Source organism: Erithacus rubecula (assembly GCF_903797595.1).
Source record: "Erithacus rubecula genome assembly, chromosome: 1".
NCBI classification, from domain to species: Eukaryota; Metazoa; Chordata; class Aves; order Passeriformes; family Muscicapidae; genus Erithacus; species Erithacus rubecula.
In genome coordinates, this window is record NC_136658.1 from 24,430,237 (window position 1) to 24,454,882 (window position 24,646).

General features: G+C 36.5%; 1 protein-coding gene across 6 annotated transcripts in view; it reads left to right on the forward strand.

Annotated features, from left to right (window-relative positions):
• Positions 1-24,646, forward strand: part of STXBP5L (syntaxin binding protein 5L) — a 195,308-nt gene that overhangs the window by 59,617 nt on the left and 111,045 nt on the right. For all 6 annotated transcript variants that reach the window (XM_079305321.1, XM_079305323.1, XM_079305324.1 and 3 more), the window contains 2 exons: positions 9,970-10,051; positions 11,823-11,923. In XM_079305321.1, the coding sequence (XP_079161447.1) occupies positions 9,970-10,051; positions 11,823-11,923 (183 nt within the window). The remainder of the gene's footprint in view (positions 1-9,969; positions 10,052-11,822; positions 11,924-24,646) is intronic.

Consider the following 24,646-nt stretch of genomic DNA (forward strand, 5'->3'; position numbering starts at 1 on the left):
ATATTAACTTATATAACCATAAATTTTAATTCAAATAAAACATAAATGCTTCTTACAGCTAAGTTCATCAAACATGAACATAGTTTGTATATCACAATCTACAAGTTTCTGTTTAAAGTGGCAAAATGATGGTTCATATTCACACCAAAAAGACTTCCTGACATTTTATCCAACTGCTGGTTACCTGTTTCATGGATATTAAATGGAAAGACTCATTAACTGTGCTCTATATTGTACTTTATTTAAAAATGAGATGGAATTATTATGTGTCCTAGGAGGTTTATAAAAGTTATAAATGTAGATATCATTTAACCTGTATCTTGGACTACAAAAAAAACCCCAAAAAATACCTCTTCCATTATGTACTCATTGCTGAAATATTTTCTTAAAAATGACATGAGTTTTACAAGAGTAGAAAATAAAACTATTTAAGCTTGCCTGGTATTTGAAATGCCTTTCAACATAGGCATATTTATAGTGTTATTTTTATGGAGCTAAACCTAAGAATAAAACTTGCCAGACAATTCATTGACATTCTGTCAAATGCTAAATTGAATTGAATTTAATTTAATTCTTACATTCTTCTAATTTTAGTCATTCAGATTTGAATAGATTCATTGTCAGTTTTGGCTTTTATTGATAGAACATGTTTCTGCTAGTTTTATATAACCATTCTTGCTTAACAAATTCTAGATTAAGATATTTTTTTGTTAAAAGTCAAAAATAAATATATTGACTGGCAAAAGAGCTGAATATTAATATAGCCTAAATGAAATTTATAGAAATGTCATTTGTCTGTTTTTCTGGGCCAGGAATGAAATTACTGCCTAGTAACATACTGAACTTCATTTTAATAAGGTTTTGAATGTGAAGTACTTTTCTGTGTTGGATCAGAGACCTCCTGGAATCATCCAATACTAAACAGATGATAATAGAGCTGAAGCAGTGGATGAATTTGAGGAATTGCTCATCAGCTGACTAACAAGCTGTGAGCAGTTTCCTGTGGAGTAATGGAATTATTTAATATTTTAGGCAGCACTGCTCTGCCTAAAAAGAACATGGTGTATGACCTCTTCATTTGTATTATCTTGTGGTTGGATAAACACTGAAATTAAGTAATTTCTATTGGCATATTGATGTTATAGGACACATTCCTTGGAACAGTGGAAATGCTGAAACACTCAAGCAAACGAATCTCTAAACCGCTTACCCTTCCAAAGCCTGAGTCAAGATCAGGTGCTGTCTTTCCCAATATACTAATACCTCTGTGTTGGTGCAAATTTTTCTGACCAAAATGCCTTTGTATAATATATCTTTCTAAATATACTTAGATCTCCCAGTTAAATGAAAGTGATCTGTGATGTTATGCATAGACATTTTCTGGCATATTACTGAATAAGACAAAAAGAATTCATCATCAAACCATCCACTTTTACTTTAGAGCCTCAGGGTTGTATCTGCACAGTATTCCATGCTTATTCCAGTATAATCAGAAAATTTAGCAGAATGATTATTTGTAAAGTTGAGTTCAGACAAGAAATATGTCATTCAGTATACAGATTGTGCTCATCATCTATTATTAGACAATTACCTCACTTTCATAACCTATTAATTGTCTTGATAGCTGGTAGTCCAGAAATTTTCATGGACTAAATTTCTTAAAATTAATTCTGAAATTATTTTGTTCTTATTTCAGCAGGCAGTTGTGAATTTACCTTTGAAGAAAAGAAATTGCTTATAGAAAGCATTTATTTTATGTTGAAAGGACCTTTTTGAATGCCTTATAAAGATGCTTGTATTTGTTCCTGAAAGTATAGAATTCTCTCACCTTTTCAGTAGAAACTTTTCTCTATTTCAGTCTAGTGTTGATTGGTTGATAAAAAGCAGTTTTGGCAGGGTCTTAGCACCTGGTAAGAGTAAAATCTAGGAAATTCTAGGACAGAGCATAGAATTTCCTATGAAAACCAGTCATATATATGCTCCTGATTGCTTCTGCTTTGCCTTTAGAGTAGCACAAGAGTGTGCAAGGCACTGTTAATCTTAAAAATCCGTAATTGCTCATGAAACACAGAACTAGGTCTGTGTGGGACTCATTTCTGTGACGTACCTGGCACGAAGAATTAGCCAGAAGTAATTACAATAACTGTTAATTATTCTGTCACCTTTGAACAATGAAGTTCTTCTTTCCCCTGTGTGTACTAGCCAAAACAGTGGAATGACTTCATGTAAGAGGGAGCATTATTTCATCATTTGCTCCCATCTCCTATAGACTACATAATTTGCCATAGGACCTTCATCACCTTGTTCCTAATCTTGCTGTTGGAGCTGGAAGTAGCATTTGGGAAAACAAGTAGTCTTGCTTTAAAGATTTCCAGTAATGGCTAGGTGGTTTCTGTTTACAGAGAAAGTACATTGTGTATCTCAAGCTCCGTCACTATATGGATGAAGGTCTAATGTATTATTTTACTTGTTTAACTTTTCCATAGCAACTCAGCAAGGAATTAGTATTTAGGAGAATGTATTTTTACTTTTAGTTACATTTACTTCAATAGGTATTTTGTCCTTTTGTAAAAAGACTGGTTATGAGATAATTTTTCATTCTATCCTCTGTTGTCACCAGTTGTTCTTCATAAGTGGCAACTGTGAAGAAAATCTTCACCTTGTAATCACTATTGCTAATCACTAAAAATTCAACAAACATTAGACAAAACTCTATTGAAGAACAATAGGAGAAGTACTAAGTTTAGACCTTATGCAAAGTTTATATAGTCTCTCATTTTTGCCTGAAGACCACAAACAAAAATTCCTTAAACTTTCTCTAAATCTGTTAACAAATTCAGTGGCAGAGTGTACAAAACCATGGACAGCAAATACTAATACAACATTGGTGCTTAAGTTTTAAATGTGTTGGGTTTAGTATGAAATCACTGTAGATGGATACAGTTGTCATCAGTGACTGTTCATGTGATAACCTGCATCTGTTATGTGGGTTCAGGGTGTACAGACCCTCACGGAGCAAATGCTGTATTAAATATTAATGCCTGAAGCCTGAGAAAAAAAGCAAATCAAAATGGCCTAGTTAAGGCTACCTGCTTGCTTTCTTTGGTAAAACAGAGTGTGTTAGACTACCATCTGTGCCCACTGCAAACAGATGGGCAGCAAATGGTATGATTTGCATAGTCCTCTTAAAAGGAAGTAAATTGAATCAAATGCTGTGGTGTTATCATTTTTTTTTAATCTATATCTCTGTCGGTTGTTGCTCAGGATGTTGGTTATGTTCAAGTAACTTTCTGGCTTTGGAACACACAGCCACCTCATTTGTGTCTGTTTAGTTTTCCATAACCTCCAGTGTTCATTAGGGCAAGAGTATTATTCTGTCTCAATTTATTCTCTCTGTAGCTTTTTACCAGGTGGGTTTGTAAACAGATCAGCTCCTCCTATTCCCATATTTGTCATGCTTTTGGCTGAACTGGTGTCTGTACTGGTAAATGGGTCTGAAACACTGGCCCCTGTGAATATAATTGATTCTATGCTTCACTTACTTCCGAGGATTCCAGTTTTCATTCATTGTTGCCTTTCTTGGTTTATCTATATGTGTCAGTGAGCTTACTGAGGTTTATGACTACCTGGGAAAAAAGAGGAAGCCCACTGTAAATACAACCTTTTAATGTTGGGGGTTTTTTTACTACTGCATGAAGTACAGCCTAAAAATGCAGATCTTTCAGTGTAGCTTCCTGGCAATATGGAGCTTTTACAGAATAATAACTAAATTACTTCTCTTTTGGAGACAAATTTAGCGCTAGATAGTTTCTGTTTATCATTTTATGTGTGTATGTGTCTGTGTGCTTGTGTATATATGCATATGCAAAAGGAAGTTTAAAATTATTGATATTCCACAAATAGAATATGAAATTATGCATCTACATGTGAGCTAAAAAATCTTGAAGGTCCACTCCCATCCAAGCCAAGCCACTCTATGATTCTGTTTTTGGGTGTCCTGGTTTGAAAGGACAGGTGTCTGCCAGTAAGGGCAGAAGTTTCCCTTTTTGGAATAGACTTTGGTTCCACTCCCCCCCCTCCCAAGTATTATAATTATTTGAATCAAAGACTCTGAGGCAGAGATAAGGGAGGTGGGAATAACAGCTCTTTTACTAATATATCTAACTGTACAAACAGAAAACAATAACAGTTAAAATTGCTAACAGAACGAAATAGATAACTCGGTGTCAGTCCCTTTAGATGCAAGCACGCTGTTTCTGTGCTTAGTCCAGAGCCCGGATCTGCCAAAAGGCAAGCGGGAACGAAGGCAGGAGGGAGGGGGGAGGGGCGGCAACGGCCATGCCGGTCCCAGGCAGGAACAGGCTGCAGCGGCGGCTCCTCGCTCACCGTGTGTGTCCGGGGGATCAGCTGTGTCCGCAGAGGCAGAAGGCTGGAACGGGGCAGATGCAGGGCAGGTGGTCGCAGAGGGTCTGGCTCTGCTGTGCTCGACCGCGTGGCTGAACGATCCCGCGCGTCCTCCTCCCAGCTCGCCGGAAACACGAGTGCCCTCCCAGAAGCCTCAGAGGCCCCTCCGGGGGCCGTCCCCACCCACCCCTTTGTCTGGACCCATCAGAGACCCTGGGTGTAACCTGGCCAGCTCCATTGGCATGATAATGGGAAAAATTCTTTCAATTGACACAGTAACAGAAAAACACTCAACCCCGAACATTTGGTTATTTGTGAAACGTTGCTGGAGTCAGTACCTCTGAGTATCTGCTTTTCACAATGTACTCCTTCAGGTTTTGGGTTGATTGAGTTCAATCACACATTGACCATATCTGTATTCTGTTTCTGAAACAGATAATTATCAAAATGACAAGGACCTTCAAAGGCACTCTTATTCAGAAGAGATGAAAATATGTAGCCTTATGAGTTTTGCATATTCTCATGGTATCTGCAAATACTTTGGAAAATAAAATGGCTTCTAGTATATAGAGTTGCCATTAAATACAAGCTATCTATGGGGAAGAAATCAAAGATTTGCCAAAAGCAAATTTTTGAGCCAGTAACGATAATGAATATTTAACTGTTCCTGAGATTGACTCTGATGTAATTTGTATATGCGTGAACAGATAAATCTATGTCGAGGGAAATAAACAAAATGAAGGTCATTGTAGACCAAAATCTCATGTTTACTGTGCCAAAAAAATTGCATTTATGAAAGATTTCACTTATAGCATCCTAAGATACCAGCCAAGTGTAGCAGTAGTTCACTTTTTCATAGTGGAAAGAAAAAAAAAGGATCTATTTATTTAACCAGCTGAATGAACTCCAAACATAATGAAGCTCATTATAAAACTGAATCCTTCTATGTTCAAAACAAAACTCACAAAGATGTTGTTTAATGAATCAGTGCCCAGTGAATCTACAGCAAATAGAAGGTCATAAAGGTCAGAACAGGTTGTGTGTCCTTTGTAAGGAATTCAGCGAGCTCTGCTACAAGTAGTTGACAGAATGGAGCTTTGTAGTGGGTGCTTATATTTTGAAGAGCAATGGAGAAGTCTCAAAAACCAAAACCAATATGATTCCTAATTTTCTGTTGTAATAAATAGGTAGTGCACACATGTATTAAAAACTATATTGAATATAAGAAATTTAAAAATGCAATCTATGTTTTTACATTCTATTAAAGAATCTATTACCAAGATGATGTGTGGCTTTGGTTTTGAGATTAAAAAAAAGTTGAGCACACATTCTAGACTATGTATGAAAACACACAAAAACTATTCAAAGCTAAGAAAATTGCTGGTGACATGAAAATAAAGGAGCTCAGAGTATTTTACTTTTGTTTATGAAGAAGATGGATAAGATACAGCCTTCAAAGCAGGAAATTTCTCCTAATATGAAGGCATTTAATTTAGCATAGAAAGGTGTAATGAGATGCAAAGGTTGAAACTAAAGCTAAATATATTGATTTTGCATATAGCATGACATTCTTAATAGTGAGGATAACAAAACACCAGAGCAATACACTTCAGAAATCAAAATACAGAATATCTCATGTAAAGAGAGAAAAAAATCAATTTGAACCCCAGTTTTGTACTTAGGCATTTATTTAGTACTTAGTACTGTGGCATTTTTTTGTACCAGAATATGCACTGTCCTTAGTTGATAGAAAATTAATGTATGTGAGACTTGGAGAAACTCCATAAGGGAACTATAGAAATACATATTCCAAGAACTGAAACTATGTTCAGAACTACAAATCTAGGTACTAAAGGTACTGTCTCCATAATTGCTATCTTTTGACAAGGCCTGCCTTGTGACACAGATACAACTTAATAACCTTCTGGTTGGTTTAGTTGCTCAATGGTGTGGTTGAATTCTTTGATCATTCTAGTACTTGATGATTTAGATAAATCCATGGGTGATAAATCACTCAATACAGTGGAATAAGTCTTCAGCAAGAAAAAGCTGTCCTATATTTGGGTTACACCCTAAGTCAATTCTGCAGTTGGTTTATGTAATAGAGTAACAACAGCCCACAAGCATCTGCTTTTAGGGGGCTGTATAGTCCTACTCAAACATGTACCACTCAGTGCAGACCAGATGACAAGGACTCAGAGCAGCAATGCTACTTTTGCAGCACCCTACAGTTCCCAAATATTTTAAAGGAGAGGCTGTAAATGGAGATTTCCCATTTTTATGTGTACCATTTCAATAAAATAGTAGATATGAGACCGTGGCATGGTTTCTGCTTGATAATTATAACCCTCTACTTTAATGTTCATTTCTGTACATAGATTGCTCTTAGTAATGGAAGAAATTAGTTAAGTACTCAAAAAAAGTTAGAGCTGCTTATTTACGTAGCTTGGTGTAATTTTCCTCTGTGGTAGAGTTTTGGTTTTGAAAAAGATTCTGTATGATTTAGGAGTTTTTACTTGACAGGGGATATCTGCCATCTGCCTTGGAAAGAGATTCTTTATGACACCGTATCTTCACTTCCCTGCCCCTGCAAAGACGAATGAACCAGACTGGAGTCCTTGTAATTGCCAAAATATTTAATCTCCCACTACTAAAGAGTCGCTGTCTTAATGAAGAAAAACATGCCCTACTTCATTGCCTTCTGATCTTAAGAAGTTAAATACCTGCCTCAACTTCATGAGTCAATTCTGAAGTATCTGCACTTATGGTTCTCGGTGAATACCGAAGACTTGCAAATCTTTGGATTCCATTAGTACTAATCTCTGAGAAGAATGAGACACATCAGACCTATGTGTATCTCATAGTAAAAATGAGTCATGGAATAAAAAAGCTGTGGGGAAAGCTGTGGGCTACTGTGGAAAGTGGTCATAGATCATGCTATGAAAAGATTTGGTCATTGTTACCTTTCATCATGAATGTAATCATTCACTGGAAACTTTGATTTCCAGGATGTAAGAGTGTAAATTCTTGGTTACTAATGTATTATGCTGTCATAGAAGTCTGCATCTTGGAAGATTAATCCAAGTACTGTCATCTTAGCAACTGATTTTTCCCCAAGTAATTATAAGCTTGGGTATATCAGAATGTTGAAATACTCAGTGAAAAAGTGTTGTTGCATACAAGTGAATAAAGAGAAAAAAAATCCTGTTTCACTCTCACAGATCTTAAAACAAGGATTAAATGTCACTTTTCTTTCAGGATGTTATTACTGTCACACTTTCACTGCTTGATGCACTTAACTCTAATTCTACTTGTTTTCCTCTAGATCACAAAAGACACCCAGACTTAGTTTTTAACTTTTTCCCCTTTATGTATAAATTAGGATAATCTCACATGGCTTTGAAGGCCCCTGGGTGATCCAACATACTGACAAGAGAGAAGATAGTGACTAGCTTTTATTCTTGAAACCTGTGGTGTCTACTTTGCAGCATTTCGGTGTAGTGGTCCCCACCTTTAAATATCCTCAGAGATACTCCATTCTCTCTGAAAGCAGAATCATCATTTAATAAAAAGGCAAAAGTAAAAAGAATAAAATCAGTCCAAAGGCCTGAACTCTAGCTACTTCTTCTGCTGTATATCCTGTTGTAATACACTGCTATGAAAGGATTTTAGGAGATAAGGTTGTACTTCTTCATGCTTGGCAGCAAAACAGAAGATGGGCCCAGAAGATGGGCTCAAATGCCAAGAACACATGCCAAGTCATCCTATGTCTTCAGCTCCTTCTGCTGGAAGGACCTCACTGCAGCTCCCAGAATGTTTGAAAACCACCAGCAGTCAGTGCTAAAGCTGCTATTTAAGCATCAGTTCTCACTTCAAGGCAACTGGCCAGAATGAAGCAGACAGCACAATTTCTCTCTTATTTTAGTAATTTGTGAATACTTTAGTAATTTGTATTTCAGGGTGAACACTGATGCATATAAATGTGAATTTTTGGAGAGTGTTTTGTTTGTTTGAGATATGCCGAGTGAAATCATCCTCTTTGTTAGGATGGTTCCTAGAAAACTGACTTAGCTGACACACACTTAATCAGGGCAAGGCATTTGTAATTTTCATTAAGGACAATCACTCAGTAGTGCCATGTATTTGTACTGAGTGTTAAAGTCAGGTGAAAAGAAAAGCACTTATCTGTTAAAAATTCCAGTTAGGTTGAAATCCCAGGTGGGCTGGTTACTTGCTTCATTGGTTTTGGTACTTTGTCCCATATTACAAGAAGTTGTTGTTAAGTGTTAAAAAAGAGCACCACAGAACAGCCATTCAGAATGGACCAGAGGATTACCATCAGCTCTTAGAAACTAGACTACAGTACATTTTTATTGTCCATTTTGAAAGATGAAAGCTTTTGTTCTTTTATTAGTATGATTGTATCCATGACTACAGTTTGGGAACAAGCAGCAAATGGAGTTACATCTTTTTCTCTCCCTTGATGTTCTATAATGTAGTTTTGGTATTTTATACCAAACTTTTCATCTATAAACACCAGTTTTCTAAAACTCTAGCACCATTTTACAAATAGAGAAATGAAGGCTCAGATGAGAAAAAAATATTTTTTCCCTAACACTATCCACTAGACCACTAGTTGACAAAATCAAGAGTAAAGTTCAGGTCTCTCAAGGTCAGTGATATCCATTAAGCTGCTTGTTTAACAATTGGAAGAGCAATTGCTTCATACTTGGAACTTCTAAACCTCAAATTTGCTAATTATACTGGATTATAATGGATTCTACTTTCTGGAGGCCAATATTAGAATGGTTTTCTGTACATCTTTTTCCCTGTGAAAGGGGAAGTAAAGATTCTGACATTAACTGCAGCTAAAATAAGTGGACAGTTGGCTCACTTGGTCAGGGATTTACGATATATTATTATCATTGTATATTACAAATAAATCAACCTCTGTGTTGTAAAATCTTATTTCTAATCATAATCCTGATATTTTTAATATGTGCTGTTTCATATTTTTCACACAATATGGTTGCTAATAATATATTTCATATTTCTCCTTTTCCTTTAATTTTGATCTTCAGTAATTTTCTGGAAAAACAGTTTATTGTTAAAGTCTCTGACTCAGATGGGAAAGGCCATCATCCTCTAGATTAGGGAGATGACAATTTACCATGCACAGAGAAAAGACCTGAAGAGACCAGATCAGAAGCTACATTCTTTATATGTCTAGTCTTGATAAATACAAAAATCTGGTACATTAATGTGTTATATAAACCAATAATGTATAAGAAAAAAATTTAAGATGCTTCCTGATGAATTTATGTGTTAATTCATGTACTTTGTTTCACAGGGAAAAAAAATAGGCAAAAACAGGTCACTCACAATTGCACGTGTTTCAAGCATGTTGAATAGTGGAATGTCAGCATGAATTCTTTTGTTTTACAGAAAGCAAAAAGAATTGAGGTTAATTAAAGGTTAATTGGAGCTTAATTGTTAGTTCTTTCTTTCCCTCTTTACTTCTGGTGATAACAGGAATGTTAGAATCCTTGACTTTGATGGCAACAGATTGGGCAGGCCTGGTGTTGATTGCTACTGCCAACATGAAAGTGGTGCTGCAGTTCTGCAGCTCCAGTTCTTGATCAATGAGGTAAGGACATATTTACTCAGATTCTTCTGTATAAATTTAGTTGAAAAAATCAATTATGTTATTGTAATTGAGTGATATAACTTCTCCCATTGACAAATTGTGCCAACAATAAGTGGTGTACATCTAGAAGACATTCAACCTACAGCCTTTTAGAAGAATATTTATGGGACTGTACTCAGGAAAAAATATTGCCTTCCTATACATCAGTTTAAAGTACTGAACAAAAGACAGTCGATACATGAATGTGTGTAAAATGATGTAAAATCCATTAAGTTACTAAATATGCTGCACAGTCCTGGTTCAAATAGAAATTAATAAATGAGCTAAATCTTTCTGTTAAAATATATTGATGGTTATTGGCTGAAAACTCAATAGTTGGGGATATGCTATTACATGAAGCAATGAAAAGACATTGCAGAGATCATCAATCAAACCATCATGCTTAGTCTTTGTAAATTATTTGTCAAAATCAAATTTGACAACATGAAGAAACAGTGCCAGATTATAGTATGCTCTGTGCAGAGGGTTCTGAAGATGGGAATAGGCAAGAAGACTTTCTTGTGAATACAAATCAGAGGGCTTTCTTTTCAGGACCTTAGAAGTTGGCCAAATCTTCAGTTTTGATTAATTTTCTCCCATGCCATAAGGAAACCCTTTTGACAGTTTCAAGTCCTCTTTGTAAACGAGGAGATCTTAGAACTTCCCGGGGAAAGAGATTTAGTTTTAGTTTTATGGGGTTTTTTAAACCTGAAGAATATTTATTTTTTTCCTACAACACTTTGGAGAAAATTAACTGAACCACGGACACTGAGGAAGGAGGACCGAATCTTTGGAAACAGTCCAGTGAAATTCCTAATAGGAATGCAGGGATGAGAACAGGAAGGACAAAGTTTGAATCAATATTTTTTCTTTTCATTGGGTCACCAGTGAACCCCCTAATACAAAGGATTAATTTGATTTCTGTAGAGGACAGTTTTTCTGACTCTTTGGGAGATGAGCATTAAAGTATGGATTGCACTGTATTAAAGAAGTCTCACCTCCATACACTTCATTTGCATAGATTGGTGTTGAAAAGAACATTTGCTAGAATTAGAGAATTTTATCAGTCAGTCCATAGATCGTAGGAACTAATCTTTCCAGTTGCATCCTTGCCCTTCCTCATATAAAGTATTGCCTTGTGTTTGGGCAATCTGTTCCTCTCTGTGATGGGAATACACAAGGGTAGATCTGTGCCTGGTCTGATCTGAGGTGTAAATGTAGTAAACCACTGCAGGAGCAGTAGGAAGCTTCCCCTGCAGGTAATTTTCACGGGTCATCAATATTCTGTGATGAACAGATAGGCAGTCAAAAGCAGGTAGAATAAGTTCACTCCAAGCTTCTCAGTCAGATAGAGGCCTGGACTTTGAAAGGTGACACTTTTTTGGGATACCACAAGCAGTACCAGACTTCAGAATATTCTGATCTGTGCTCTTATCCTTTATCCTTTAGTTATATCTTTCACACTCACCTTGGTACAAAGCTTTATTTTGAATTTTAAATTGATGGAGTTTTAATTTAACTTTGACTGATCTTCTACTAATTTAAAATGTTTACATTTACCAGATCAATTCAATTGTGTGTGATTTATAGTAGAATATTTTTGTTTTTGAAGAAAGTAATGATTTTTCATAAACTGTCAGTTTCACAGGTAGTTCTTTAGCAGTAAGTATCACATAATAATAAGACAGAATCTGTAGAAAAATAACGTTGCTATATTTTGTATCTGCTCTAGGGTGCTTTGGTCAGTGCATGTGCAGATGATGCTCTTCATTTGTGGAACCTCCGACAGAAACGACCAGCTATTCTACATTCTCTGAAATTTAACAGAGAAAGGTAAGACTGAATAACACAAAATAGAGATCTCATTACAAAAATAACACTTGCTGGGTTTCTTAGAATACATTTTGCCTTTCTACAGGTGGATATAGTTTTGCCTTGAATATTTTTCTTTCAGGTTTGTTTCTATGGAACAGAAACTTCACTTTCTCTTTATGCAGCTTTCTCAGAAATAGAAAAACTTGGTCATCTTTCTACCAGAATGTTCTTCATTTTACTTCTTTTTGCATTAACTGCTGTGAACAGTAATTAATTTTTTCTTCAACCTGGTCACAAGCACTCACTTTCAGCTGCACTATTGTTCAGTAACAGAGTATTTCAGCTGGCTGTATGAGGGAAATAATTATTTCTTTACCTTGAAATAATTTTATTTTTGTAAAATACTGGAAGTTTAGTAGCAATAGGTTATGAATTTGGGAAACTCTGGTAAGTGTCAAGTGAATCAGGGTGTTTGTCTAAGTTTTATTTTATCAGTACCTAATTGTAGGAATCTGTACTGAGAATAGATTAAATGAGTGGTTGTAATTTTCATGCTCAAATGGACCTGGGTGCTTGAACCTGTATTTAGTCAGCCAAGTAAAACTTGTAATGATGTTAGGAAACTTCAATGCTGCGCATCTATTAATAATGAAAAAAAGTTCCAAGTTTCTATTAAGGAATTAGGGCAGTAGTCAGGAGACCAAGATTCAGTGCATATATACAGCAGTTGTTTTTAACTGGAAATTTAACTCATTCTCTTAGCATGTGCATTCAGTGTTTATTAAGGTGCAGCAACTTTTTTTGATATGTATATATTTGCTTGTGCAGTGGAGTAAGATCCCAGTATTTCACCAGAGCTGTGAAATGAACAGATTCATCAAATCATTAGCTGCAGCAAGTCTGAAAATTATTATGGAAATACATTTTTCTTTGTTGTTTATTGTCCAGATGCAAATCACATTTGCGCTAAAATGTCACCGAGGTGCATGATTTGTAGTAGGAAATACTGTGTAATAATTTAGGAACTATTCAGCCTGAGTTTATAACCTATAGCAAAAGTGTATCAAATGCTTTGGGGCTGTGTGAGGGAAGATGGAAATGAAAAATTATGTGTGCATATCTAGGTGCTTATGAACAGTAAGCTGCCATTTTATGTATGGTGAAATGTTTGAATCTTGGTATTCTCATCAGGTAGGTGCATTATTCACAATTTGTCATTGATAAATCTAAATGTCATAGAAGTTATTCCAGTACATCTTGATCATGTTTTCCCAACCAGCAATCTGACACAAAGCCTAAGCAATCATTGCTGATAAGAATGCAGCCTCTGTTCATCTCTGCCTTCTTTTCAGAGAATTAACCTGTTAGCTTGGTCAATATTTTATCAGCATTTCTTGCTAAGAGAAACTCTCACACATTTGCACTTTGCTAAGAGCAAAATATTTCTCATCACACTTGCCTAATTTTTTTTCATCTGACACCCTAAAACATTGGACAAAATATTTGCGAGTCGTTTAGAATACTGGAAAATTTTGCTTAAAACCGTATTTTCTCTACTGACATTTTTGAACTGATGTGCAAGTAAGATCTGAGAATGTAAGTTATTTGTAACTAATGCATAGCTAACTATACTGTCTTTTATCAAAATCTAGTAAGTTGTGAGCAAAAAATTGCTGTTATGTTATTCTTTTATGTATATTTTGTTTTACTGGTTCAATTGCTGCATTTTAAATAATTTTATTAGCACATTAAAGGCTGTGAGGCAATTATCCTGCAATATAATTGTCAAAGAAGTAAGTTCAGTTTTAAATTTAAAAAGTCTTTGGCTATTATTCACAATGCACCAGTCATCATGTAGTTGAATTGTTTAATTTGCAATTTGCTTCTTCTTCTTGACATTTAAGATTTCAGGATAATTTACTAAAATCTTGTCTTTAGCAGTGTTTCTGTATAGGTTTCTGCAATTGCTTGAGTCGAGTTTCCACAAGTGCATACATATATATATCCCCTCTATCCCTCCCACAGAAGTAAAAAAATGTTTGTTCTTTTCTTTGGATGCTGGTAAAAACAGAGTTGTAAAGAGCAAAGAACACTTAAATGCAGTAGTCTTTGACATATAAGATTCAGTATTAAGACACTGAATGGCTTATGAATAATAATTCACTAACAAAGTGTACCTTTATGGCCATTAAATCAGAGTTTACAGCTTCTCCAGATCTAGTTTTTTATTCTTCTGACCTACTGTTAATAATGATGCAACACAAGCAATAATAATTCATAATTCACTGTTCCTTTACTAAGTGTATATTTGGAACAAGTGTAGAAGGAGCACTAAAGAGACTTAATGGCAAAGAGATATTTTCTGTTGTAATTTCGGTGTAATGCTCTGGATTTTTTTGGACAAGCAAATTATACATTTTTGCCAAAATATATATATTTATTTTATATGAAGTAATCATCTTAAGTTTTTGCTATAATTAGAATGTAATACAATGCATTAAGAACTTTCAAGAAAATACATATGTAAGCAATGTGTTTTGGTGCTTGGCTCCATACCAGGAGCTGTAATGATAAGACAGTTACTCAAACACATGTTTGACAATAGCATATGGTTGATAATACATGATTTATGGTTTCTTTTACAAATAGGGTAGACAGGTAAAACATTTTAAACTCTGTAAACATTCTATAAGAATTACCTCAGTGTTTCTGAAGGTCAAAATTGTGGACACCTCCCACATGTTAGTACCTCTTTTTCCTTTGTCAATGTCATAGCAAATGCCAGATTGATCTTCAGTAGGCATTTTAGGCAAAATAAATAACTCAGCTACTGGAACACTGTTTCTATCTGCTGCAAAGAGCATTAGGATTAAGCAAAACAACTGGAAATTATTATAGGCTGTCATTATTTTTAATATAATCAAAGCAGACTTTAAATATACAGCAACTTACAGATTCTCATTTAATTATAAGTGCAACTGGGGTGGGAAAACCAGCAAGGATTGCAATGTGAAATCCAGGTTCTATAGCCAACAGGCACTTGATTCACTTAGGAACACAGTTCATCTCCTGTCATTCCGAAGCTGAGCTGGTTCAGTTTTGTTGACTGACACAGGGAACAGCCCTCCTCTCTTCTTTTAGCCATTGCTGACTGGTGTGTGACAAATAAGCCAACAGTGCTGCAGCAGCTTATCCAGTGACACATGAGTGTTGGGTCTTTAAATGCATGTGCATGCCCTCCATGCCAATGCCATGACAATGCCACAAATACCCTTCTAAGGGGAATCACCAGACGACACAATCCGTATAACTAGCTTTGAAATTCTCAACACTTTCTTCAGTGTTAAGGGTATGCTGCACAGAGCAAGAGGGGCCTTTCAAGTGGGCAACTTTCAGAGCAGCTCTGTTAACTGTAACTCACTATTAATTATAAATTTGACTCTGACAGTTGTGATCTTGCAGTATTTGAACAAGATGATTGAGAGTATTACTCCAAATGCTTGAAAACAAACTAAAACAAACCAAGCCCAAACAAAAAACATCGGTGTTTTTGAAATAATGCAACTTTTCTTGAGTCTGTATTCTTTCCTGACAGTAGCTGAATCTTACTTTATTTGCCTTACTGTATCTTCACAGGATTTTATGCCCTGTGTTAAGGGCATTTTAAATGCTTCCACTCTCCTTTGCAGATAAACCTCATCAAAATGACAGCAAGAGTCTATTGAGTGAATTCTGTGCAGTTGCAGCAGTACCTGTGTCTGTTCATTTGTTAGGGAACTTGTGGGTTAGTTAAAGTACATTCCCTGCCTCATTGGCTGTTCAAGGAACTGGATTCTTGTGGTAGCTTGCCTGCTTATAAATGAGCCTCCTGTTTAATAGTGTATAGCTGCAAACTCTGTTTATATACTTTCAAATTAATCAGAGGTTGTCATCAAGCAAGATTCTGTACGGTTGCATGGTCATGCTATACAACAAAACAGATTCTGATTACATGGTCTGGTCTAGCATTCAACTATTGCAAAGCACCATATAATCTAAATATAAAGCAATATTTCACCATGAAAGTATGCTACAGTTTCTGGTAAGGATGTAAATTTTCTCAGATCAGTAATGGAAAAAAATGAGGAAACCAAAAGAAGCCATGCAATTGGCATTCCCTTCCACATTCTTGAAGATTTGCAAAACGTTCTTCTGGGGGCTTTTATTTGGGGTTTTGTTGTTGTTGGTATTAGCAGTTTTTGGTTGGTTGGTTTTATACATATAGTGTGGTCGTGCATCAGCATTTGCCACTTTTGAAAGAATGATGTTCAGGGGTTCCAAAACCCAATGTTTTCATGCAATTCTTGAGCTTGAAAAGATTCCTGAAGCTCTTAAAAACCTTTGTTCTAGGGGGCTATATCTTAGCACTGCAGAGCAAGATGATGAACATTGTCAAATGTCACTTCAGAAAGACAGAAGGCTGTAAAGATTCTTCACTCAGACTGACATGGAGACTGTCTTGGTTATAAAATTAAATCAAGCAAAAGCATTTTGGTTTTTTGTTTTTTGTTTTTTGGGGGGTTTTTTGGTTTGTTTTGGTTTGGTTTGTTTTGTTTTGGTTTGGTTTTGGTTTGTTTCTTTTTTTTTTTGTTTTCTACACAGGTTAGCTTAACAATTAACAAAGAGCAAAAAAGCAAAACAGATTTGCTCATTCATACCAAGAATCAACAGGTTTGATATGACAGATTTGTGAGACTGTGCAGTCTCCTGAAATAGAATAAAAATTCACATAATTCTTAATTTTTTTTTTTTTTATACACATATGAGCCTTCTAGTGGAGTGGAACTGAAATGATCTCTTCAGTCTAGTTCCCCAGTTGCACACCAGAGAATTCATATACCTCCCTTTCTTAAATGAGCAAGTTGACAATGTTTTGCATTAAGGTTTACTGGTCCCCTATGATCCCAGTAACAAAGGCACTCAAAGCCCTGTAAGTTAGCATTCAAAATGCTATTTATTAGAACTTGAACTATAAAGAATGGCAGAAGAGCACAGGGAACAGAGATGGACTGATGGGTGATGTGGAGGTTGGAGGACACTTGGGGCATAGTGACCATGAAATTATAGAATTCTCAATAATTGGTGAAATAAGGAGGAATATCAATAAGATCTCTATCTTGGACTTCTGGAGGGCAGACTTTGGCTTATTTAAGACACTTATTCAAAGAGTTCCTTGGGAAACAGCTCTTGGAAACAAAGGAGTCCAGGAGAAATGGATGTGCTTCAAAGCAGAATTCCTGAGGGCACAGGAACAGATTGTCCCTGTATGCCGAAAGACGTGTCAACAAGGCAAGCACCCAGTCTGGATGAGCAAGGAGGTTTTGAATGAACTTAGAAATAAAAAAAAGATGTATCATCTTTTAAAGGAGGGACTGACTTCTCAGGAAATATTTAAGGGATCTGCTAGGGCATGCAGAAAAAAAATTAGGGAGGCCAAAGCTCTGTTTGAACTTAACTTGGCAACTTCTGTTAAAAATAATAAAAAGATTTTTAAAAAATATATTAATGGTAAAAGGAAGGGTATAACCAGCCTCTGTTCTTTATTGGATGAGGCAGGCAACGCTAGTAATTAAAGACGAGGAAAAGGCGGAAATGCTTAATGCCTTCTTTGCCTCAGTCTTTAGTGGTAAGACAGCTTGTCCTCAAGACCACTGTTCTCAGGGATTGGTAAGAGGTGCCAGGGAGCAGAATGGTCCTCTTGTTACCCAAGAAGAGGCAGTCAGAGAACTGCTGGGACACTTGGACATTTATAAATCAATGGGACCAGATGGGATACATCCCAGGGTGATGAAGGAGCTGGCAGATGAGCTTGCGAAGCTGCTCTTCATCATTTATCATGAGTCGTGGCTCACTGATGAGGTTCCAGATGACTGGAAACTGGCCAATGTGACACCCATTTACAAAAAAGTTAGAAAGGAGGATCCTGGTAACTGTTAGCCTGACCTCAGTACCAGGTAAGATAATGGAGCAGTTCATAATGACTGCTATCACACAGCACTTACAGGATGGCCAGGGTATCAGACCCAGTCAGCATGGATTGACAAAGGGTAGGTCATGTCTAACCAACGTGGTCTCCTTTTATGACCAGGTGACACACCTGGTGGATGCAGGAAAGGCTGTGGATGTTGTCTATTTAGACTTCAGCAAGGTCTATCTCCCACAGCACACTCCTGGAGAAGCTGGCAGCCCATGGCTTGACAGGAGCACTCTGTGCTGGGTTAGGAACTGGCTGGATGGCCGGGCCCAGAGAGTGCTGGTGAACAGTGCTGCACCCAGCTGGGGATCAGTCACCAGTGGTGTCCCTGAGGGGTCTGTTCTGTTTAATATTTTTATAGATGATATGGATGAGGGCATCAAGTCCTTCATTAGCAAATTTGCAGATGACACTAAGCTGGGAGCTTGTGTTGATCTATTGGAAGGAAGAAGGGCTCTGCAGAGAGACTTAGATTGGTTACATAGATGGGCAGAGTCCAACAGCATGAAGTTAATAAGTCTAAGTGCCGAGTTCTACATTTTGACCATAAAAAATCCCCTACAACATTACAAGCTGTGGACACTGTGGCTGGGTAGTGCACAGGCGGAAAGGGACCTGGGAGTGCTGGTTGACAGCTGGCTGAATGTGAGCCAGCAATTTGCCTTGGTGGCCAAGAAGGCCAATGGCATCCTGGCCTGCATTGGAAATTGTGTGGCCAGCAGGAGCAGGCAGGTCATTCTTCCCCTGTACTTGGCACTGGTGAGACCAATCTTGAGTACTGTGTCCAGTTTTGGGGCCCTCAGTTTAGGAAGAATGTTGAGAGGTTGAGGTGCTTGAACATGTCCAGAGGAGGACAACAAGGCTGGTGAAGGGCTTGGAACACAAGCCTTATGAGGAATGTTTGAAGGAGCTGGGGTTGTTTAGCCTGGAGAAGAGGAGGCTGAGAGGTGACCTTATTGCTCTCTACAACTTCCTGAAGGGAGGCTGTAGACAGGTGGGGGTCAGTCTCTTACAGCGGGCAGCAACTGACAGAACCAGAGGACACAGTCTCAAGCTATGTCAGGGAAGGTATGGGTTGGATGTTAGGAAAAAAATTTTAATTGAAAGAATAATGTACTGGAATGTTCTTCCCAGAGAGGTGGTGGAATCACCATCTCTGGATGTGTTTAAGAAAAGGCTGGACAAGGCACTTGGTGCTACAGTCTAGACTCTGAGTTGAGGTGTTAGGATATAGGTTGGACTCGATGATCTTAGAGGTCTCTTCCAACCTCATTATTCTGTGATTCTGTGATTCTGTGAATCTCACATCCCTGTAGATGCTGGGAGCCCTAAGTTGGGCATCGTCACACAGGCCTTTGGTGAGCAGGTAACCCATCCATAGAAAGTGTCACCCTATTTTTGTCATCCAATTTATTGTAGGATTTTATTGTAAGGAGACAGCTGTGTGCATTATTCCAACCATCAAACAGAAAGGACATTAACACTAAAACTTCCTTCTGCACTGTTAGTACAACCACCAAATGGGAGCTGCCTGCAGGCTTGTCAGTGACAACAAGTTGTCTGTGTTTATCCAGCTTCCGAGGGGTATGTGCAGCTCCACACAGCCTGGGGGCCACACTGCAGTCCCTGGCACCTACTTGGTGTCACTTGAGTGTGGATCAACTACTTCACATGCAACAGTTCCCCCACCCAGGGCCTTGCACTATTATATAACTACTCAAGTTGAAATCCACTGTTTGTTCTTCAAGAAAATTGTGGGATTTTTTTGTTTCACTACAAAAATAATGATTTTCTCTGCTTCCCTTTATAATTGTTTGTCTTCATTACCTTTTCTTTTCTTCGGGCCTTTTCCTCATATCAATTCTCTCTGAGCTGATGATTCATCAAGGAAACACTTTCTAAATAGGGTCCCATCTGTGCAGTGGCCATCGAGAGTATCATTTGCATTTGTAATCTCTGCAGGAATATGGTTACTGATGCATGCAAAAATTGCATAGTCTTTTTATGCTGCTTCATCTTACCAGTCTTTGTGGTCTTACTGCGATTGACTAATACACCCATTACACTTCTTTCCTGATGTATATCTAGCTGGCAGGGAATGTGCTGCTTTTCGGTGCAAGCCTTTAATAGTGGAAGCAGAGCAAGACAAGCAAAATTCAAATTATCTTTTCCCATCACTTCTGTATCATGAGCTCTAACCCTAAAGTGGAAGTTCTTTCAAGTTTGAGGCTGTGCCCTTCGCATTTTAAATTTAATCAAATTTCTTGTACTACTCATGCAGATTATCCTTCCTTTGTAATAGTGTGTGCCTAAGAGGTTTCATTAGTATTAGTACCAAGATCACTTGTGAAATTACAACAGCTACAAAACTTAATTCTTGAGAATCTCTCAAATATCCAATCTAAAAAATCATTTTTCAGTAAAACCAAGTGTAAAATAGACATTAAAAATAGAATCTTACAGTGATGTTTTTTGTAAGTGCTATATTGAGCATATTAACATATGATGAATTTCCTATACATAGAATATTCTGGAGTAGCCTACCTTTGGTGAACCTACCTTCCATATTTCACTATAGCTTTCAAAATTTTTCCCTTTGAAGGGCAAAATATCCAAACCTTGGTTAGTGCATATTTTTAAGTTTAGGTATATATTAAATAGTAATAACATTACAGTCAGAACACCAGAGATAACAACATGGCTTAATTTTATCAGGTTTAGTTTTTTATGCTTACCATCTTGGGTAGGATTTGTAACGCAATCTGAGAGTTGGTGCCATTGCAGAAAAAGTGCTGCAAGAGCTTAAGATGGCTATTCTAAAACCAGTTTGGTTTCGTTATGCTTAAATTACACAAAGGTAAATGTTACTCTAAACTAAGATCACAGAAGTCCTGATCATATTTTTCATTCTAGAATGTTAGAAGGATCTGTGTTTATATCCAGATCCAAACTTGAATTTAAGAATCTCTGTTCTTTCTAAATGGTGGCTTTTGCTGTCTTTCCCCAAAGTAATTTTTAGTCCATCAGGATTCTGCTAATATTATTATTGTCAGTTTCATTTCAATATTAGGTATTTAAATTCATTATGCCACAGTATCTGCTTTTATATGTGTTTGTTAAACAACTTCTCTGAGGGCAAAATGCCTCATGTGATACATCTGAATTACTTTTAGAGCTACCAGTTGTCTTTGATAGCAGAAGGGCAAAAAAATCCCTGAAAGATGACTTACAACCAATCACTTAACACATGTACACATATAACCATCATGGCCCATAGAGCTGCTGGAGAAAAATCTGTAGGTGGCATAATTACCTGAGGACTAAGCAACAGTACAGGACCTTCTGACCTGGCAAACCCCACTTTTCCAGTCTACATTTTTCTTTGGGTCTTTCCAGTTGTAGCTCCTTGTATTATTTCTCTGAGAAAAAATAATCTCTTCAAAATTCCATTTTGAAAAACATCTTTGTGAAGTTTTGTTTTTCCTTCAGTAGGGAAGAAAGACATGTCCTGGTTTATTAAAATTTTATGTCACCTGGCCACATGTGATTTTTTGCCTGAGTTTCTTCCTTCTGGAAAAAACTCCTTAGCAGAAGACATAATGTTGCTATATACTGTCAAATCTTACAGCATATGCTGAGCAGTGTCCTGTTTGTTTCTAATGCTTTGTAAAAAACAAAGCATGTTTCTCAGTAGATTTATGCTTTTTTAGAAAACACAGGTTAACATGTAATGTTGTTTTCACGTAGCAGCTGTGTTGTCAAATTGTTCTGAGTCCAGGTTTGGATAGCAAAATTTAAAATATATACTCACAGCTATACATTGAGCAACTGTTTCATGGTCTCAGTAATAAGAATTGAGAGGCCCAATACTGTAGTACAAATGCATCATATTAGACAACAGAAAAAAAACCCACAGGCTTTTAAAATGTATGCAAGTTCAGGCAGCATAAGCAGTCTATCAATCAAACAATCAGAATTCTCCCATTACAGTTATAATGTAGATATGGGAATTGCATGGTTTTCTCTTCTGAAGTTTTCAAATTAGAGTTTTGAGATATCTTTCAGATTTCTGTTCAGACCTTTTCTTTGACCTTTGTTATATTTCCAGTCATATCTTAGAGCAATGAAGAACATGCACCCGTTCAGTTGCATTAAGTAATTTGGTTCTTGGAAACCACACCACCTTCTTCCTGCCCAGACACATGTCAGCTTCGAGCCAAAACCCAGTGCAAAGATTAAGGATACTTTTCCTTCTGTCGCAATAAACTCTGGGCATTATTCCAGTAAATCAGAAAAAGAGCTAGTAATGTCAACATTGAGATTATATCATTAAAATGTACATGAGCAGGAAGAGAAGAGAGACTACAGATTGCAGAAAAACAAGGACAATTAATCACAGAGTCCCTGTCTACTGAAGCGCAACAAATAAGAACAGCTGGTCTCCAATAAGTCTACATGATTTTAATTGATGGAAGCTCTTAAGGAAAAAAACCATGCATACAAAGAAAAAGCATACACATGTAAAATTATTTTTTCTTTGAAGTAAATTTCAGTATTTCAGTGTTATCCTGATTTTAGTGTATCATTCTTAATAATTTGATTGATTTTGATATAAAATTGGGTTTAAACTTATTTTAGTAATAATGTATGATAAACACAGATTTTTGTATGCTGCAGCTAGCAGAGAGTGAAATATTAACATAACTTTAGTTTACTTTTCTAACAGCTCTGTGAAGTCAAGCTGTTAAACAAAAGATAAATTTCAACCTTTTATCTTTGAGCTAGGTCCCAATTTACTTTTTTAGAACAATGAGATTGGGAATCAAACACTGCATTTTTGATTTATGTATTCAGTGTTGGGGGAAGGGATGAGAGAAATTCTACCCTTAGGTGTTTGGGGTGTTTTAATGCAGATGCTACAAAATCAATGAAATAAACACATAAAAAACCTTCTCTTTTGAGAACATCATCTTCCTGTTCCAGTCTTTGTTATTTGGCTTTCTTTCATTGCTAAGAAACTTATGGCTCTTACTTTGTGCTCTGTGTTCTGTATTGCCCATCACTGTCACTGTGTTTGATATTACAACCCCATTTTTACTTAACTTTCAAAGAAATTTATGGAGGACAAATGAATTATTACAAATATGAAAAAGTGATTTCACAAGCCAATACACAAGAAAAATCATGTACATTGTCTTTCCTCTGAAGATGAAAGCAAGAGTCTGTTTTCCAACCCTGTTTGATTAATTTGCTCACCTCACTGATTTTGTAGAACTTTTATTCTCATTTTTATTGTGACCTTGAATCAGCATCAGAAACAAATTAGAAGTCAGTGAAAAGTATGCTGGTTTCTTCCAGCATCTTTTTCTATTTAAGGAAGCATGTTTCCATGTAATTTCCTTGTTTCTTTCTCTTGGGACTAAGTGTTCATATTACACCTGTTTGATCCACTGCATAACTTTGTTTAATGTTGTGTAACTAAAGATCTAGGCTGGGAGAAAGTGTCACTGTCAGTGATCTTGCTTCTACAGGTAAAATATTCCAATGAATTTGCAGTCAAAACCATAAAAGGGAGTTGAGAAAAGAGGGTGTCTTTTTTGCTGTGTGTTTGGCCGAGAGGAAGGAAGGTAATTTTCTGTCATTCTGAAAATGAAACAAATTATCCATAGCACAGGCTACAAAAGTTGTACATCCCCTTGCAAGGGATCTCAAGAGTGACTTCTAAGCTGTTCTTGAGTTCCAATAATGCTGATAACTTGCTGCAGTGCTACTGCAGATAGCCTTAGAGTTTCTGAGGGTGAGAATTTCAATGCCTGTGTCTTACAGGAAGTTATAGTGCAGCTGTCTTTCTGTATATATTATAGCATGCTGAACAGGCCAGGGTGACCTTCTGTGGAGTTGTAAAAAAGTTAGTTATAAAAAATAAAACTGGGAAAAACCAAAGGTCCTCTGGCATGCTGTAGACTCTGACTGTCTTTGTAAAGAGTTCATAGTAACCTCATAAGATTTTATCTAAATACATAAATTAACTCTTCATTCAAATTGGATCTGTGGGTTTAATAATTTGATTGAATGGAATGCATCTAATGCATTTCTGAACATGCTTTTTTCTGATTTGTTCTAGGTTCCTTTGAGTTAACTGCTTATAAATAATTTATGTTGACACCCATTACAAATGTTCATATAGTTGCTACACTGATGATTTTCATGGTTTACATAAACATTTCTTAAAACAGGTATTTTGAAAGTGCTGTAAGCTATTAACTACAGTTGGGGTTGCAAAGTCATTTGAAATAGTAAGCTCACAAGTCAAGAATGGGCTTAACTTCAGGCTTTTAGCTTTATTTTTCCTGTCCAGAAGGTATACACAAGAAATTCTGGCTTTTGAAGAAACAGAGGAACAGCCTACTTTTATACTTTTATTCTCAATTATTGTAACAGAAAAGGAGGGAAACAAGAAACAGAATATACTATTCATGGTTCCTTACCTTGAACTTTGTGTTTCTGTTTTCAACACTTTAAAGGATTAATGATCAGTCCAAATTTCTAAAAAAAAGAATGCTTCACAATGTGCCAATAAATCCAATTTAAAAAAAGGACAAAACCAAAATATCTTGAGAAAGAAATTGTTTTCCATCTGCATTTCTAAAAATATTATGTTGGGGGTTTTTGTGTGCTTCTTGTATTCCTGTTTCTTATTCTTGTAAGTTTCTTATGTATAATATTTC